At 68.2% G+C, this 12,046-nt stretch overlaps 2 protein-coding genes across 6 annotated transcripts in view; one reads left to right on the forward strand and one right to left on the reverse strand.

The window, feature by feature from the left end:
* Positions 1-337: 337 nt before the first annotated feature.
* RHOG (ras homolog family member G) lies at positions 338-6,350 on the reverse strand. The gene is made up of 2 exons (XM_072033007.1): positions 6,194-6,350; positions 338-1,052 (listed from the first exon to the last, which is right to left on the reverse strand). The coding sequence occupies exon 2, from the start codon at positions 1,010-1,012 to the stop codon at positions 437-439; it is 576 nt and encodes a 191-aa protein (XP_071889108.1). The 5' UTR covers positions 1,013-1,052; positions 6,194-6,350; the 3' UTR covers positions 338-436.
* Positions 6,351-7,836: 1,486 nt separating this feature from the next.
* STIM1 (stromal interaction molecule 1) overlaps positions 7,837-12,046 on the forward strand; it is a 77,499-nt gene continuing 73,289 nt past the window's right edge. For 3 of the 5 annotated variants that reach the window (XM_072033008.1, XM_072033010.1, XM_072033009.1), the window contains exon 1: positions 7,837-8,054. In XM_072033008.1, coding sequence (XP_071889109.1) covers positions 7,943-8,054 — 112 coding nt within the window. In that variant the 5' untranslated portion in view covers positions 7,837-7,942. The remainder of the gene's footprint in view (positions 8,055-12,046) is intronic. The other 2 variants (XM_072033011.1, XM_072033012.1) reach the window with 2 other exon arrangements.

The raw sequence follows: 12,046 nt of genomic DNA on the forward strand, positions 1-12,046 counted from the left end.
TAGGCTCAGAGCTGGGGGTGTTTGGAAGGAGCTGGGGGTGCTCTGAGCTGGGGTGCTCGGAGCCAGGGGTATTTGGAGACGGGTGGGCTCAGAGCTGGGGGTGCTCGGAGCTGGGGGTGCTCAGATCTGGGGTGCTCGGAGCCAGGGGTGTTTGGAGATGGGTAGGCTCAGAGCCGGGGGTGCTCAGAACCGGGGTGCTCGGAGCTGGAGGAGTTTGGAGGGAGCTGGGGGTGCTCAGAGCCAGGGTGCTCGGAGCTGTTGGTGCTAAGATCTGGGGTGCTCAGAGCCGGGGGTGCTCGGAGCCGGGGGTGCTTGGAGCCGGGGGCAGCGGGGGGATGCTGGCAGGGTCCTGCGGCGCTGGGCAGCGCCCGGGGGGAGCGGCGGGGCCGGGGCAGGAGCGTCTCTGGCTGTGCTGGCGCTGCCCCCGGGCTGCCCCTCACAAGAGGACGCAGGGCTTCTTGGGCTTGGCCGGGGTGGGGTTGAGCACGGCGCGCACCGCCTCCGTGAAGACATCCTTGATGCCCTCCTGGTTGAGCGCGGAGCACTCCAGGTACTTGACGGCGTGGATCTGCTTGGAGAGGCTGATCCCCTGCTGGGTGGTGATGGGCGCCTGGTTCTGCTCCTTGAGCTTCTTCATGGTCTCGGGGTTGTTCCTCAGATCCTTCTTGGTGCCCACCAGGAGGATGGGCACGCTGGGGCAGTGGTGGCACACCTCGGGGTACCACTTGTGCTTGACGTTCTCGTAGGAGGGCGGGCTGGCGATGGAGAAGCAGATGATGAAGACGTTGGTCTGGGGGTAGGAAAGCGTCCGCAGGCGGTCGTACTCCTCCTGGCCGGCCGTGTCCCAGAGGTTTAAGTTAATAGTCCTGCCGTCCACCGTGTTCTGGGCGCTGTAGTTGTCGAAGACGGTGGGGATGTACTCCTTGGGGAAGGCGTTGGTGGTGTAGCAGATGAGGAGGCAGGTCTTCCCCACCGCCCCGTCGCCCACCACCACGCACTTGATGCTCTGCATCCCGCTGGCCTCGGCGTCCCCCGTGTCGGCCCTCAGCAACCTGCAGGGGGGGGGAGAAAAAGGGGTCAGGGAGCGGGGCCACGGGGCACAGCCGGCAGCCCCCGCGGTGCTCAGAGACCCCAAAAGGGAACCGTGTCCCCCAATGGCATGGGACAAATGTGCCACCGGGGAGCGCATCCTCCACGGGGTGCTGCAGCGCCCCGTGCCGTGCCATGCCAAGCCGTGCCATGCCGTGCCGTGCTGTGCCATGCCGTGCCGTGCCGTGCCATGCCATGCCATGCTGTGCCATGCTGTGCCATGCCGTGCCATGCCATGCCGTGCCATGCTGTGCCATGCCGTGCCATGCTGTGCCATGCCATGCCATGCCGTGCCGTGCCATGCCGTGCCATGCCGTGCCGTGCCATGCCATGCCATGCCGTGCCATGCCAAGCCGTGCCGTGCCGTGCCATGCCATGCCGTGCCATGCCATGCCGTGCCGTGCCGTGCCGTGCCATGCCGTGCCGTGCCGTGCCATGCCGTGCTGTGCCATGCCAAGCCGTGCCATGCCATGCCATGCCGTGCCATGCCATGCCGTGCCATGCCATGCCATGCTGTGCCATGCTGTGCCATGCTGTGCCATGCCATGCCATGCCGTGCCATGCCAAGCTGTGCCGTGCCCCCAGCCCCACTGCAAGACCACCGCCAGCCCCAGCAGCTGTGTTTATCCCCAGCCCCGGCACACGTTTCCCTGTTCGCCTTCCTCCGGCTCCCTCTGCGATTCCCGTCAGGGCTGCATCCTGCTGCCCATCCTGCTGCCCTTCCTGCGGGGCCGGGGGGCCGGCAGCCCCCTTCCCGGGGGCAGGGTCCCGCTATCTGCGGGGACGAGGACCCCAAGGGCTGCCGGGGGGAGGATTTATCTCGGTCGGGGACCGAGGCTCACGCGGGGCTCACGTGCGGTGCCGGCACCACGGGGAGGGAGCGGGGGCATGGCCACAAGGAATGGGGGGGACAAGGACACTGCCCCACTGCCTGGTGGCTGGGTGGGGGGTCCCGGGGGGGTTCCGGGGGGGTGAGCACGGCTGGGGCAAAGGCAACGGGGCCGTGCCCCCTGCCCCCCATGGGGAAGTCGCTCTTCCTCTTCCCGCGCTGACACCGGCTTCCTGCCCGCGGGGGCGGCTGCGCTGTGCCCCCCGCCCTGCCTGGCTCCGGGCCCAGCTCCGCGCCCCCCACCCCACAGCTTTGGGGAGCTCCCCAGGGTGTGGGTGCTGGGCAGGGGGGGGCGGCCACCACGTCCCCCATCCCGTGCAGGAGCCGTGTGGGATCCCCCGCGAGCGAGCCCCGGCCTCGTCTTCCTCCCCATGCGGCTGCGGGCGGGTGGCTGCGGGGGGGGGTCCTGTCCTGGAGTCTCACAGCAGCCCCGGGGGGGTTTTGGGGGGGATTTTGGGGGGGCAGAAACACAGCAGGGCCTGGGCAGGGGCTGGAGCAGCAGCACGGGGCCGGGCAGTTGGATGGGGTGAGGGGAATGGGACCGGGAGCAGGTTTGGGGCAGACCTGCCCGGGGTGGGGGCTGCAGGGACGCACGGGGGGGGCAGCACTGGGGGGAGACCCCTGGGGTGCCCCCTGCCCCGCTGCCTTCCCGGGACCCCAAAGGACCCCACGGGACCCCACGGGACCCCACGGCACCAGGCTCAGCCGGGCTGGGGGTGCCCAGGGGGGGACCTGGGGGGGCTCTGCCCAGCACGGGGCTGGGGACACCCACCCGGAGAGCGGCCGGGGGGGCGCAAGGAAGTCCATAAATCCCCAGGGGATGGACACGGGCGGGAAGAGCGGCCGGAGCCCGAGGACAATGCTGGCAGGAGAACAAACGGGCAGGGGCAGGGGCAGGGGCAGGAGCCGGCGGGGGCGCGGGGGGGAGGCTGCAGCAGCGGGGCCGGGGTCCTGGTCCCCTGCGCAGCGCCTCGGGGACGGTGCCACCGCTGCCAGCTCCTGGTGCTGGGACCACCGGGCTGCCCCCCGACACGTCCCAGCTTGGTGGCAATCATGGGAACCACGCGTGTCCCTGTCCCTGTCCCTGTCCCTGTCCCAGGAAGGTCGGCAAGGCCGCAGGGGCAGTGCCCCTGAGACCACCGCAGGGAACGTGCCCAAGCCATGGGACAGCCCCTATGGGAAGGGTCCCCACAGCCCCCCGGGGGCTGTGAAGGCCCCGCACAGCCCCGGCACCCCGGGCACGGCCAGCTCTGGGTGTAGGGCTGGGGACAGGGACACGGCCAGGGCACCCCCGGGCACGGTGGCAGCGGGCAGGGGGCTCCCCGAGGGCGGCACCGCGGCACCTGCCCAGCCCCAGCTCATCCTTGAAGGGATGAAACCACCCCAAAACCCCACACCAAATGGGATCAGGGGCTGCACCTTGCTCCCCCATGGTCCCCGAGCATCCCGCTCCGGGGCTCCGTCAGCTCCTGCCCCGCGGTGCCCGGGGGTGCCCGGGGCCACCCAGCCCCAGCCGTGTCCCCAACCCCGGCCCCGCTCCGCACAAGGCCGCTCTGTTCTCCCGGGAAGCTCTGGCAAACCCCACTGCCACCAGCAGCTCCTTAACCCCTTCTCACCCCACAGGGAGCCTCGGGCACGGCACGGTGCCCCCGCAGCTTCCCGGGGTGCCACAGGGGCAGGGGACGGCAGCGCCCGTGCCCCGGCCCCAGGACACCCGGTGCTGAGGCCAGGAAGGTTTTGGGGCATCCCCACTGCCCCCACGGCGCACACCCCACAAATCCAGCCCCACGCTGGCCTCGGCTGTCCCCAAAAGGCCACGGTTGCTGTTGGGGATGGGGCTGGGCACGCTCTGCCCCATGGCTGCGGGATCACCCCATTTGGGTACGGGATCGCCCTATTTAGGTGCAAGATCACCCCATTTAGGTGTGGGATCACCCCATTTGGGGTGGGATCACCCCATTTCTGCTCAGCCCTGGGGTCACAGACCCTGCTGGGGGCTCCAGGGGCAATGGGATGGGGCAGACGAGGTGCAGGGGGCTTTGGGAAGCGCCCTCGTGCGCAACCTGGGGACGAGGGGCAGGGGGTGGCAGGAGGGGCCCCTTCCCTGCCCCACAGCCCGGCCCCACACCCCCGCCCCGGCCCCATGGGGCCACACAGCCCCAGCCCGGCAGGAGGAGGGGAAACTGGGGGAGGAAGAGGAAGAGGAAGAGGAAGAGCAGGGACACGGCGGGGGCTCGGCACCACCAGGGCCACCGCGGCCGGGCTGTGGGGTGCCGGGGGGGGGATGCGGGGTCTGGGGGTGATTCATCCCCCGCCGGGATGGGAGAAACGACTCATCTGGGCTTGGGCAGAAAAGGGGAAGCAAAAATCCCTTCCCTCCATCCCTCGCAGCCGGGGCACCCCCGGCCCCCCCGCGGGGTTTTTCCGCTGGGGGAGCGCAGCCGGCGCACGGGGACCCGGCACGGCCCCACAGAGCCCAGCACTGCACCCCACAGCCCACACCCCACACCCCGCACCCCACACCCTGCCCCACACAGCCCCCACCCACGCTGCCACCTGCACAGCCCCGCCGTGCCCCACAGCGTGCGCCCCACAGCCGCAATCCCTGCTGCGCCCCACGGCACGCACCGTGCGCCCCACAGCGCGCACCCCACAGCGCACGGCCCCTGCCTGACCCCACACCCTACCCGGGGCACGACCCTACCCGCACCCTGCCCACCTCTCCCCGGGGTCCTCCCCACGGCAGGGACCCCGTCCCGGACAGCCGGACACCACAGCGGGGTGCCCCCGGCCGCTGTGCCAAGGGGACCCCGCTCTGAACCGTGACTTTGTGGGGTGCCCCTGGGGAGGGGGCTCCTGGAGGGGGCTCCCTGACCCTGCAGCACCCATAGGTGCTGTCGGGGGACGGGCAGAGCGCCCCGCACCCCCCCAGCAGCCCCTTCCTCAATGCCACTGTCCCCAGTTTGGGTCTGCGGGGCGCTGTCCCCGTTGTCCCCGTGCGCATCGTCCCATGGGGCTGCCCCCCTGCCAGCCCCACAGAGCAGCGCGGTGCGGCCCCCACCCCAACTACAAAAAGAGGAAACTCATCAAAACCCAAAAACACGGAGCAGGAGCCGAGCTGTGGGGCGATCACTGCCGGGGCCCCGCTCCGTGGGAACCTCCCCAAAGCTCCCCCACATTTCGGGGGGGCCCGGCCCCGCTGCTGTAACCCCGACACCCTCAGTGCTGAGAAAAAGGATTTTCGGTTTCCCTCGCTTTGCTTTAGGGCTGCAGGCCCTGCCCGAGCCATTTCCTCATCCTGCTCCTGGCGCTTCCCACACGGCCCCGAGCGCAGCCCAAGGGGGGGTCCAGACCCTGCGCCCCCCCCGGTGTGTTTGGGGTTATTTGAACAGCAAACATCACACAGACACCGGGGGGGCATTTGGGGACAGGGATACGGGGACAGTTATGGGGTGGGATGGGGATGGGATGGGATGGGGATGGGGATGGGGATGGGGATGGGGATGGGGATGGGATGGGGATGGGGATGGGGATGGGATGGGGATGGGATGGGATGGGATGGGGATGGGGATGGGGATGGGGATGGGGATGGGATGGGATGGGATGGGGATGGGATGGGATGGGGATGGGATGGGGATGGGGATGGGGATGGGGATGGGGATGGGGATGGGATGGGGATGGGGATGGGATGGGATGGGGATGGGATGGGGATGGGATGGGGATGGGGATGGGATGGGATGGGGATGGGATGGGGATGGGGATGGGGATGGGATGGGGATGGGATGGGATTGGGATAGGATGGAGATAGGATTGGGATGGGATTGGGATGGGGATGGGATGGGGATGGGGATGGGGATGGGGATACTGGGGACACCTCCCTGTCCCTTTTGGGATATGTGGGGGCTCTGCAGCCCTCCAAGACGCCCCCAAAACCCCCCCCGTGCGCCACAGCGTCCCCGGAGAGGGGGTTGGGGGCTCCTCTTTGGGGTCTCCAGCACCCCCCGGGACCTGGGGCGGGGGGCGAGCGGCAGCACCCAAGGGTGCCCCCCAGCGGGATGCGCAAAGGGGGGCGCAAACCTGCGGCACCCCCCCGGACCCCCCGGCATCCAGGACCCCCCGGCGCCCCCAAAGGGGGCGCCGGGGGGTCCTGGATGCCGGGGGGTCCGGGGGGGTGCCGCCCCCACGCCCTCCCCCCTAATTTCCCACAGGACTCACCCCGGGGCATGGCGCTGGTTTGGTGGGGAGGGGGCTGCGCTGCGCACCCCCCCCGTAGCAGGACGGTCCGAGAGCTCCCGACACACACAAAAAAACTTTCCTCCTCCCGCCGCCGAGCCCCGGCCCGCCCCCACCGCTTCCTTCCTGCTTTGGGGAGGGGGGGGGGGGGTTGGGGAAAAAAAAAATAAAAAAAAAAAAAAAAATTGGGGGGGGAGGGGATTGAGGGGGGGGGCGTGGGCACGGCAGGATGAGGGCGTGGGAACGGAGGGGGGTTCCCCTGGGGGGGGGCACACGCCCACTTTTTGCAACACCCCCCCCACTCCTGAGCCCCCCCCCCCACCATCCTGACCCCCCCCCCTCGGAGCAGGGCGCTGCGGGGCCCTGCTGCCACCCAGAGGAGGGATGGGGCAGGGGGGGCCCCATCCCATCCCATCCCATCCCATCCCTTCCCCATCCCCATCCCCATCCCCATCCCCATCCCATCCCATCCCATCCCATCCCTTCCCCATCCCCATCCCCATCCCCATCCCCATCCCATCCCATCCCATCCCCATCCCCATCCCCATCCCCATCCCCATCCCCATCCCATCCCATCCCATCCCATCCCTTCCCCATCCCCATCCCCATCCCCATCCCCATCCCATCCCATCCCATCCCTTCCCCATCCCCATCCCCATCCCATCCCCATCCCCATCCCATCCCCATCCCCATCCCCATCCCCATCCCCATCCCATCCCCATCCCATCCCCATCCCCATCCCCATCCCCATCCCCATCCCCATCCCATCCCCATCTCCATCCCCATCCCCATCCCCATCCCATCCCCATCCCCATCCCCATCCCCATCCCATCTCCATCTCCATCCCCATCCCATCCCCATCCCCATCCCATCCCATCCCCATCCCCATCCCCATCCCATCCCATCCCCATCCCATCCCATCCCCATCCCCATCCCCATCCCATCCCATCCCCATCCCATCCCATCCCCATCCCCATCCCCATCCCCATCCCCATCCCATCCCCATCCCCATCCCATCCCCATCCCATCCCCATCCCATCCCCATCCCCATCCCCATCCCCATCCCCATCCCATCCCCATCCCATCCCCATCCCCATCCCCATCCCCATCCCATCCCCATCCCATCCCCATCCCCATCCCATCCCATCCCATCCCCATCCCCATCCCCATGCAGGGAGGGGGTCCTGCCCCTCTGCTCTGCACTGGGCACAGCAGGAGGATCCCCACACACCTGTATCGCCCCCCCCCACCTGTAGGGCCCCCCCCAGCCAGAGAAGCCACAAGGCTGGGGGCGAGCGTGGGGGGGGGGGGGGACATCGGTCCCCGTCCCCTCTTCTACCCTCACAAGTCACCCATCCAATCTTCACACGCGGCCCCTCCTGCTTAGCTTCCACACCGCGCCTCGCGCCCAGCCCTCTCACCCCCCCTCACGGCCACCAGAGGGCGCCGCGGCTCAGCGGCAGCGGCGGGAGAGGGAGGGGAGGGGGCGTGGCCTGGAGCCCTCCCGCCATTGGCCGGCGCTTTGGCTCCGCCCCCTGTCAGCGAGCGCGCGGCGGGGCGGGGCGGGGCGGGGCGGGGCGAGACCACGAGGGCAGGGCGCGGGGGGGGGGGGGGGGAGGGCAGAGGGAGAGACCACCCCGGGGGGCGGGGGGGGGGGCGGCCCCGTTGCCTCAGCCCGCAGCCGGCCCGGGGCGGCCCCAGCGGCTCGGAGCGGCCCCGAGCAGCGGCCCCATGGCTGTGCGGGCCGGGCCGTGCGGCCTCCTCCTCATCCTCCTCCTCCTCCTGCAGCACGGCCGCGGAGAACGGGCCCCGGCACCGCACCTGGAGGACGCGGCCATCGCGGGTGAGGACGCGGGGACGGGAACGGCCTCAGGGCCCCCTCAGGGTCCCCCCAGTCCCCTCTCAGCCCCCTCAGGATCCCCTCAGGGCCCCCTCAGAGACCCCTCAGCCTTCCCCCAGCCCCCTCAGGGTCCCCCCAGAGCCCCCTCAGAGCCCACCCGGAGCCCCACCAGGGTCCCCTCAGAGCCCTCTCAGCCTCCCCTCAGCCCCCCCAGAGTCACCTCAGGGCCCCCTCAGGGTCCCCCCAGAACCCCCTCACGGCCCCCTCAGGATTCTCTCAGGGTCCCCTCAGAGACCCCTCAGCCTTCCCCCAGCCCCCCCAGGGTCCCCTCAGGGTCCCCTCAGAGCCCACCCGGAGCCCCCCCAGAGCCCCCTCAGGATCCCCCCAGAGCCCCCTCAGGATCCCCCCAGAGCCCCGTCAGGGTCCCCCCAGAGCCCCCTCAGGATCCCCTCAGAGCCCCTCAGGGCCCACTCACGGCCCCCCCAGAGCCCCCTCAGTCCCTCACAGCCCCGGGAGGGCTCCGTGCCCACCGCCCAGCTGGGCCCCGGGGCTCCGGGCACCCCCCAGCGCCTCAGCAGGGCCGCCCCGTGCTCCCCTCTCGCCCCCGGTGCCCCCCCGGCACAGCCCCGGTGCCCCTCCAGGGTTGGGGGCCACGGGGCTCCCCCCCCGGCCGTGCCCGCAGCCGGTACCCGGGCTCTGGGGCTGCTCGGGGCCGGGGATCGGTTGGGGCCCCGGGGTGGTGCCTGGCTCAGGGCATGGCCCCGGTGCAGGCCCGTGGCTGGGCCGTGTCCTGGCCCTGCTGGGAGCTCAGCACCGGGGCTGGGGGCTGCGGGGTGAAGGTGCCCGGACGGAGCCAGGCACCCTGAAGGCCTTTGGGGCTGGCTGGGGGTAACGGGGCAGGTCCCTGGGATCCCGCTATGGGGTGAGCCGTCAGGAGCTCGGTGCCTGGTGTGCAGGGAGCTGGGTTCACCTCGCCGGCAGCCTGGTTTATGGGGCTCCCTTCTGCTTCGTGTGGCCCGCGTGCTGCCTGCTCTGCTGGAAGTTGTTTTTGTGCCCCCCGTATGTGAGCTTAAAGTCCTTAAGCCGGTTCGCATCCAGCCCGCTCCATTAAGGAAACTGGATCTCTGCCGTCCTTTTGATGAAGCAAGGTTTATGCCTCCAAGGAATTTTCGGGTGAGTTATTTTTGGAGGCCCTGCAGAAGTGTGGCGGCCCTGGTGATTCAGCCGCTGCCTCGCTGTTCCCTCGCAGCCGCCGGTGCAGGGAGGGCGCGGGACCCAGGCCCTGCTGCCCAGGCTGCCCACAGGTGGGGTTTTCCTGCAGGAGGGCTTCGTTCTTCTCCACGCCGTCGGCTTTTCTCTGCTGGCACGTTCTGGCTCCTTCTGGGCGCGCAGTGCTGCAGAGCAACACGTGGCACCTCGCAGGCTGCATACCCAGACACGCGTTCATACGGAGCGGGGCCCTTCAGCCTGAAGGCCGGCAGCTCCTGGCACAGCCACGCCGTGTACGGGGGGCTCGGCGGTGCTTGTTGCACTCCGTTAACACCCCTTAAAGTGTGCCCTTTGAGATCGCGTGGCCGCTTGCTTTGTAACTTTTAGGGCGCTGCCTGGCACAGTGAGCAGCCCCAGGCAGCAGCACGCCGCTTTTCTCCTCGTCCCCAGCAGCACAGGCTGTTATCGTGAAGCAGGGGCGGGTGTTTGACACATTTTCGAAAGTGAAAGGGTTCCGTTTATTTATTTGTGTGACATGCCACGATTTTAATGATTTAAAAAAAAAAAAATTGGATGGCTTTGGTCACTTTTCCCTGGAGCAGGGTCCCAGGAGATGCAGGGAGGCTGTGTGCCGAAGCAGCAATGTGGCCTCAGTGCTGTCTGCTGCTCAGGCTCGGCTGCCTGTGTTCCTCTGCCCACACCACGGGCACAGCGATGCACTTTGCTGGGCGTTTGTGCATGTTCTGGGTCCCAAGATTTCTGAGTGAGGGTTTGAGAAGAGCGGTTGTGTGTGTGGAGGAAAGTCAGCGCTGGTGACCGGGCTCTGGGGGAAAACCAGATCAGATTTTCTTCTGGCTTCGACTCGTTCGCAGGCTGCTGGTGAACGCTTCATCCTTAATCTTCCCGTGCCGGTATCAGATTCGCGCTGGGTTGCTCCCAAAAGGGCAGGAGCCATTTCGTAAGGCCCCGGGGAGCCTCGGTGCGTGGGTCGGTGCCGCGGAGCCAGGAGGGGCGGCGAGGGGGTCCCGAAGCTGCCCGTGAACACCTCACAGAGCAGTTCCGTGACCCGGGGAGCCCGGGCAGCGGCCGCCCCGCGTTGCGCAGGATGTGCTGAGGGCCGGCCTGCCGGTAGGATTGTTTTCACCCACACGTGGTTATTTTTAGCCCCAGCCCGTCCGGCTGCACGCCCGGCCCGGGGCTCTCAGGGCTCTCGCCGTGCCGTTCGCACGCCCCCATGCCGGTGGTGGGGACGGAGCCGAAACCAGCGGTGCTGTCAGGAGGGGGCTGCTCCTCTTCGTGGCTCCCTGCTGGGACCTCACGGCCACCGGTGTCCGTGGGTTTGGGCTCGTCTGTCCTGCTGGCTGCGTGGTCTGCGGCCGCCTCGGGAAGTGGTGCATGGGATCGCAGTGAACACGGTGAGCGCCTCCATGGTCCGAGCTGGTGTCGCTGAGCTTGCTCCTCTTCTCCTGTCATCGCTGCCAGGGACATCGCTGGAGATGCGGGAAGGCGCAGGGGCTGTGCCGGGGGTGGTGGTGTTGTTCCTGGCTTCTTTGGCCGTGGCACCGCTCACCTGAGCTCTGTTAGGTTGCCACCAGCCCCGTCCCCTTCCAGCCACAGGGATATCGCGGTCTGTGCCCCTCTGAGCCTCGGTGTGCCCTCAGAGTGCTCTGTGGGATCCTCTGTGCGTGTGGGGCAGGCCGTGCCTGCCCCCTTCTGCGTGTGCTCCCAGTGGCCCGGTGCTGGGCTCCAGTCCTTGCTCTGCCGGCATTATTTGGGCAGGGGCTGACCTGGGTGTGAATTTACCCCGTTTCTCCTTCCTGCAGGAGCCTGGGGGGGGTCCAGCCGGGATCAGCCCCGAGCAGAGCAGGGGCACTGGGGCTGCCACAGGGGCACTGTGGGACCAGGGTTTGTCCTGTGTTTGTGCTGTGCAGCAGCACCCCTCTATTTTATATTATATTGAGCATTAGGGCTGCTGGTTGTTTAACTGGTGGAGCATTGGCACTGCACTTCTTTCATGCTATTTCACGTTTACCTCACCCACCACGATGCCAAAATCCGCACCTGCCCTCTATTCCTCTGCCAGAACCTCTGATTTCATGCACGGCAGCAAGGGAGCTGCTTTGGTGAGCCGGCTGTGGCAGGAGCCCGGCGAGCTGGCGCCCTGGGGTGGGCACAGCCGGGTGCTGGTTTCTGTAATAACTTCATGGCCTCGCCTTTCCCACAGGCCTGGAGGGGTTTGTGAGGCACCCGGACCCGCTCCCTTTTTCTTGCTTTTAAACAAAACGCTTTCAAAAAGCGGCGCTGTCCCCGAGGCTCCAAGGCTTTCGTTACAGTGCCTCTTGTTCTAGCTGCAGCCGTGCCCTGCCGGTGCTTTCACAGAGCAGAGGCTGCTCTTGGTGGGCAGCTTGAGGATATCTCCGCGGAAGAGAAGTGTTTTTTGATGTGCCAGCTCAAAGTGTGGCCGTGGGGCCGGCCGAGGCAGCTCGCTGGGTGCCCCTTCCCCACCGCGGGGCAGCCGGTGCTGGTGCGGCTCTGGCAACGCACAACACAGTGCCACTGCTTCTGGGAACGCGTTAAAGAAACGCTACCAGAAAACAGGGAGTGCTCCTGCTTGGGTGGCACGGCCTTCGCTTTTTTTTTTTTTTTTTCAGAGAAGAAATTTTATCTCCAGGAACCGGCGTGCTGAGAGCTGGAGAAGTTCCCGTCCCTTGGCAGCGACCGCAGCGCGCTGCCGGTGCCTGCAGAGCGTGTGTGAGAGGAGAGCCTCCAGGGTTACTTGGGGCCTG

The sequence above is a fragment of the Anas platyrhynchos genome, chromosome 1 (genome assembly GCF_047663525.1).
Source record: "Anas platyrhynchos isolate ZD024472 breed Pekin duck chromosome 1, IASCAAS_PekinDuck_T2T, whole genome shotgun sequence".
In the NCBI taxonomy this organism is placed as follows: domain Eukaryota; kingdom Metazoa; phylum Chordata; class Aves; order Anseriformes; family Anatidae; genus Anas; species Anas platyrhynchos.

Coding starts and splice junctions, on each gene's coding strand:
- RHOG (XM_072033007.1), bottom strand. CDS start 1,012: ATGCAGAGCATCAAGTGCGTGGTGGTGGGCGACGGGGCGGTGGGGAAG.